Below are 6,543 nucleotides of genomic sequence, written 5' to 3'. Positions count from 1 at the left end.
TGCTTCCTTAGCTGTCAGTTGTATTTCCTTTTTGTCACTGGCACTGGGTTCAGGGTCAATTCTGGAGTAAAACTCAGTGTTAAGGTTACCTATATCTCCATACCTTTTCAACCTGTATGTACATAGGGTCGCTAGGAGTCGCAAACGACTCGACGGCACATAACAACAACAACGACATTAATGACATGAAGCTAGTAGGTGCCATTAATTACCAGGTAATTAGGGGTGTTAACACTATGAGTCTGGCAGACTATGACTGCCATGCTGTGTTTATTTAGATGGTTAGTCGCCTTCTGTCTCTGCCAATACATCCCATCCTCCATTTTTCACACATTTCCCCTTTAAAGTGGGGCATTTGAACATATTGCTAGGGAAATGCCTCCTCCAGATCTTAGATTCCTTGTTCCTTATCTTTTTCCTGAGGGGCCAGGATGAGAATGAAACCCCTGGAATGGTGAGAACTGAAGGAGTACTTACTGTCTATTGAGTCGGAAGACTACAGAGAGAACATAGCCCAACAGGAAGCCGATAAAAGGCATCAGGGAAGAGGTGGTCAGCAAGTGTGGTGTCATGACATACATGATGCTCTTGCCCACGATGAAGGCAGAGAGGACTGAAATGACCACAGTAGACAAAAGCATGATGATCATTCCGCCCTAGAAATGAGGACAAGAACAAAAGGCAAAGGTAAAGGTATGTGGAAACATTTACAATTTAAAAAAATAATAGGTATTTGAAATGGTAATTTGAAAGAGCTTTATATTCATTATTATTAATTATTATTATTGTTGTTGTTACTTATTGGTAGTTAGGGAATTTCCTGGTAGACTTTTCCTTTTCTTTTGGTAGACATTTTTATTAATAAAAATTTGGCTAAGCACAGCTCTGAACAGTAGATTTTCAATCAAGTGCTTTGATTCTGATGGAATGAAGCTATCCAGGCCTTCCTCAAAGTAATCTTGTAAATGAAAAATCTCTTTTAAGGTCATCATGTCTGGACCTTATAAATACACTCCTACAATACTGCCATTGCTCCAATTGTTGTCTATTAAAGGTGGGTTTTTTTTTCTTTTTTTTTCCTATAATTATATTTTATTAATTTTCATAAACATTTACAGAGATTTTGGGCTTCCACTCATTCATTGTTGCACTATATTAAAGGTGTTTTTATTTAACTTTTTTATTTAGAACTTGTCGTATTGTCTATAATATGTCTGTTTAAGGAGCAAATGCAATGTGGTGAGTCTGAGTCTCTGAGTCTGATGAGAATTTGCCCTGCTTCATAAAGGGAAACTTACTCCATCAATAATATCCATAGTACCAGTGAGTGGCTTATGCTTAAGGTGACTTCTAACCTTCATCTCAGGTTCATCAACACTCTGATGATAGTCTTTGATTAACTTTTTGCATGGGCAATTGCTATATTTCAAAATGAGTCACCATGCTGATTTCTTTAGGGTATATTCCCAGTAGTGGAATTGGTGGGTCAAATGGTATTTCTATTTCTAACTTTTTTTTTAATATTTTAATGAAAGTTTATAAAGAACTTAGATTTCCATTCATTCATTGTTGCACATTTTTCTCACTGTTCTTCCTCCCTGCAGTTCACTTTTTTCCTTTTGAGAAAAAAGTTCTTTCACTATTATACAGGACCCAGCCCCTTTACTATGCAACTCTTATTCTGGACTATTATCATGAAAACAATACCTAATCATATATTCCTTTTATACAGATCTCTCCCTCATCTGTTTCAATGCCATGTACATTATTTATCTCCTCTTTACTTAGTTTCCCCCAACTACCATATCAGTCCTGTTTTAGAACAGTGGCACTATGCAGTATTTGTCTTTTGTTACTGAGATATTTCACTCAGTATAATGTCCTCCAGAGTCACCCATTTTGTATAAAATTGCATGAGTTCTTTGTTTTTCAGTGCTGCATAATATTCCATTGTGTGAATATTTCATAGCTTCTCTATCCACTCATTTGTTGATGGGCACTTAGGTTGATTCCAACTCTTTGCTATTGTGAACAAAGCTGCAGTAAACATGGTTGTGCATATATCTGCTTGTATGGCAGTTCTATTTTTTTAGGGTATATGTAGTGGAATTACTGAGTCAAATGGTATTTCCATTTCCAACTTTTGGAGAAAGTGCCATACTGCCTTCTATAGTGTTTGGACCATTTTACACTCTCACCAACATTGAATAAGGGTTCCAGTTTCTCCACAACCTTGCCAACATTTTTTGTTTGCTGCTCTGTTAAATTTTGCTATTCTTTCTGGGGTGAGATGATATCTCATAGTTGTTTTGATTTGCATCTCTCTTAGAGCCAGGGATTTTGAACATTTCTCTATGTGTTTGTTAGCCATCTGAATGTCTTCTTTGGTGATGTGTCTGTTAATATCCTGTGCCCATTTTGCAGTTGTGTTGTTTATCTTGTTGTGGCATTCGAGTACTGTATAAATTCTACATGTAAGTCCCTTATCAGACATGTCATTACCAAGTACTTTTCCCCCCAGTCTGTAGCCTCCCGTTTTACCCTGTTGGAGAAGGTTTTGGATGTGAATAGGGATTTGATTTGTGTAAGGTCTCTAAAGTGCTGAAGTGCAAAGATGTCAATCTGGAAACTAAGGTGCACCTGATACATATCATGGTCTTTGCAATTACTTGTTATGCATCAGAGAGCTGGACAATGACTAGGAATGGTAGAAGGAGAATTGATGCCTTTGAGTTGTGGTGTTGGAAAATAGTATTGAATATACCATGGACTGCTAGGAAAACAAACAGATTCATCCTGGAGAGGGTTAAATGGGCTACTCACTGGAGGCAAGGATTCTGAGGCTTCCTCTGACATACTTTGGACATGTTGCAAGGAGGGACCAGTCCTTGGAGAGGGACGTCATGCTTGGGAGAGTGGAGGGACAGTGCAGAAGAGGAAGACCCTCAGTGAGATGGATTGATTCAATGATGGGGGTAATGGGGGTAGGTGTGTCAGAGATGGAGAGATTGGCACAGGATAGTGCAGAGTTTAGGGCTGTTGTACATAGGATTACTATAAGTCCCAGGCAACTCGACAGAACATAACAACAGCAACAAGGTCCCATTTATCTCTTTTATCCTCTCCTGGTTGTAGATTTTTCAGAATGCTTGGAAGACTGTTCAAGTTGTGGAATAGTGCTTCTAGGGTTCTTCCAAGTTTTTCTCTAATGAAGTTTATTGTCCCTGGTTTAATCCTAAATCCTTGATCCACTTTGAGTTGGTTGGTTGTGTTTGGTATTTTTTTTAAATAGTGTGAGGTGTGGGTCTTGCTTGAGTTTTCTGCAGATAGTTTTCCGATTTTGCCAACACCATTTGTTAAATAAGAAGGCTGTAATTTCCACACGTAACTGATTTCATCTCCTGGTCAAAAATCAGTTGACCATAGATAAATGGGCTGATTTCCAGGTTTCCAATTCTATTCCATTGATCTCTGTGTTTGTCATTGTACCAGTACCACACTGTCTTGACTGACCACCACTGCAGTGTACTAGGATTTGAAATTAGGGAGTGACATACTGCCTAACTTGTTTCTCTTTTTAAGCAGTGCTTTGTTTATTCTGGGCCTCTTTCCTTTCCATTGGAGATTGCCTTTTCCATCTTGTTGAAGAATGGAATTGGTATTTGTATTGGGATTGCCTTGAATGTGTAAATTGCTTTTGGTAGGATTGTCATTTTCACAATAATGAGTCTTCCTATCCATGAGCAAGGGTTATTCCATTTCTCCAGGTGTCTTTTTGTTTCTTGTAGTAAAGTTTTATCATTTTCTTTGAAGAAATCTTTTGTTTCTTGTTAAATTTACTCCCAAGTATTTAATCTTGTGATTAGCTATTGTGATGGGTATTATTTTTATTAGCTCCAGTTCTATATTTTCTTTGTCACTGTAGAGAAATCCAATTGATTTTTGTATGTTGATCTTGTATCCTGCCACTTTGCTGAATTGGTCAACTATGCCCAGACATTTTCTTGCTAAATCTTTAGGGTTTTCTAAGTATACTATCATATAATCTGCATAGAGAGATAATTTTAACTCCTTTTTGCCAATTTGGATACCTTTTATTTCCTTCTCTTGTCTCATTGCTACCGCTAAGACTTTTAATACAGTATTGAATAGGAGAGGTGATAGTGGGCCTTGCCTAGTTTCTGTTCTCAAGGGGAATGCCTTAATCTCTCTCCATTGAGAACAATATTGGCTCTTGGGTTTGTGTATATACTTTTTACTATATTGAGGAAATTCCCTTCTAGTCTTATTTGCCTAGTGGACAGAAAGTGTTGTTACCAAGCCAAAGGTGGGTGACTTTTAATCCACAGCCCTCAGGCCTGTTTTTCTTTGTTTTTGTTCAAACATTCTTCTAGGTTGTATAGCCATGGTGTGTCCACTTGCTGTTCAGAGGTAACTTGTGGTTGCTGTGAAGCTGAACACTGTGACACTGATGTGTCAAATGTGTTACTGGTTACCCATAGACACAGTGTTAGGTGGAGCTCCTTGATTAAAACAAGGTTGGAAGCAGGAGTGGCATCCACTGCCATAATAGCTTGCCTCCAGAAACTCTATGAACCTGGAGAAAGGATGAAAATCACACAAGTGTTGAGGACTTTTGTTCATAGGGTCGCTATGTGTTGCCTACGACTCGACAGCACTTAACAACAACATCACTGAATTCTATTGGCCAGGATTTTATTCAGGATTTTTGCGTCTATGTTCATGAGAGATATTGGCCTACAGTTTTCTATTTTGGTAGTGTCTTTACCTGGTTTTGGTATCAAGGATATATTTGCTTCATAGAATGAGTCTGGATGAATTCCATCTTTTTCTGAAATAATTTATATAGAATTGGTGACAGTTTTTCTCTGAATGTTTGATGTTTTAATTCTTTTAAAAATTATTTTATTATTTTGTGAGTGTACCATCAAATCGTATCTGACTGATTCAGGAGGAGATTACCCCCCCTTCTTCAGCAGAGCACCTGGTGGATTTGAACCACATACCTCTGGGATTGCAGTGCAGCTTCTTGCCACTAGGCCACCAGAGCACCCTGATAAATTTCACTTTTAAAATCATCTGGTCCAGGCCTTTTTTTAGGCTGGAAGTTATTTTATTACCTTTTCAATTTCTTCTTTTGTTATAGATCTGTTCAGGTGTTCAATTTTGGTTTGTGTAAGTTTAGGTAGGTTGTGATTTTCTAAGTGTTTGCCCATTTCCTCTAGGTTTTCATATTTGTTTGAGTATAATTTTTCATAATATTCCATTTTAACCTTTTTATTTTAGTTGGTTTCATTGTGACATTGCCCGTTTCATCCCTTATTCAGATGATTTGTGTCTTTTCCTTCATTATTTTGCTAGTAGTTTGTTGATTTTATTGACCTTTTCGAAGAACCAACTCCTGGTTTTGTTGATGGTTACAATTGTTTTTCAGTTTTTTATTTCATTTATTTTTGCCCAAATTTTTACAATTTCAGGGTTTTTTGGAGGGTTTTGGGTTTTCTTGCTGTTATTTTTTAATTTTTTTGGAGATGTTGGGTTAGAGAGTCCATGGTCATTTCTTTCCTGTATTTTAATGTGTTGCTTATTGCTATAAATTGACCTTTCATTACTGCTTTGGCTGTTTCCCAGAGGTTTTGGTAAGTTGTATTTTCATTGTCATTTGTTTCAAGAAACGTTTTAATTTAATTTTTAAAAATTTTTATTTTTGTGTGTGTGTGTCATCAAATCAGATCTGACTGGTACAGGAGGAGGACATTGTCCCTCCTTTTCTAGCAGAGCATCTGGTGGATTTGAACTGCATGCCTCTGGGATTGCAGTGCAGCTTTTTTGCTACTAGGTCACCAGAGCTCCCTTAATTTAATTTTTTTTTCTAGTACCCACTCATATTCAAGCAAGGTGTTGTTCAAGTTCCAAATGTATGGGTTTTTTTCTTCTTTATCCTCTTGTTATTAATGTCTAACTTTGTAGCATTGTGGTCTGAGAAGATGCTTTGTACTATTTCTATGCTTTTGCATTTATTGATGCTTGCCTTGTATCCTAAAATGTGATCTATTCTGGAGAACGTTCCATGCACACTGTAGAAGAAGGTATGCTGTGGGTTTTTTGTTTGTTTGTTTTGGTGCATTAGCCTATAAATATCTACGAGATAGAGTTGGTTATTTTGTGATTTAATTCTTCAGAATCTTTGTTGAGTTTCTTCCTGGAAGTTCTGTCTTTTCTTGAGAGTGATGAGTTGAAGTCTCCAATTACTATAGTAGTGTTGTCTATTTCCTTTTTAAGTTTGGTTAATGTTTGTTTTATATATTTTGCAGGTCTTTCATTTGGTGCATAGATTTTTTAAATTATTATTATTATATCTTCTTATTCTATTGACCCCTTAGTAGTTATGTAGTGATCTTCCTTGTCCTTTATGATGTTTTTTGCATTGAAATCTATTTTAATGGAAATTAATATCACCACTCTTGCTTTTTTCTGGTTGCCATTTGCTTTGTATTTTTTCCCCCACTCTTTTATTTTTAG

General features: G+C 36.8%; 1 protein-coding gene across 1 annotated transcript in view; it reads right to left on the bottom strand.

Moving 5' to 3' along the window:
* SLC10A1 (solute carrier family 10 (sodium/bile acid cotransporter), member 1) overlaps positions 1–6,543 on the bottom strand; it is a 38,284-nt gene that overhangs the window by 6,354 nt on the left and 25,387 nt on the right. The window contains exon 3 of the mRNA XM_006884797.1: positions 478–656. Within this exon, the coding sequence (XP_006884859.1) occupies positions 478–656 (179 nt within the window). The remainder of the gene's footprint in view (positions 1–477; positions 657–6,543) is intronic.

Source organism: Elephantulus edwardii, unplaced genomic scaffold (genome assembly GCF_000299155.1).
Source record: "Elephantulus edwardii isolate Elephantulus edwardi_28Jun2011 unplaced genomic scaffold, EleEdw1.0 scaffold00037, whole genome shotgun sequence".
Taxonomy (NCBI): domain Eukaryota; kingdom Metazoa; phylum Chordata; class Mammalia; order Macroscelidea; family Macroscelididae; genus Elephantulus; species Elephantulus edwardii.
Note: the sequence above shows the minus strand (reverse complement) of the source record. Positions and strands in the feature narration are given on the sequence as shown.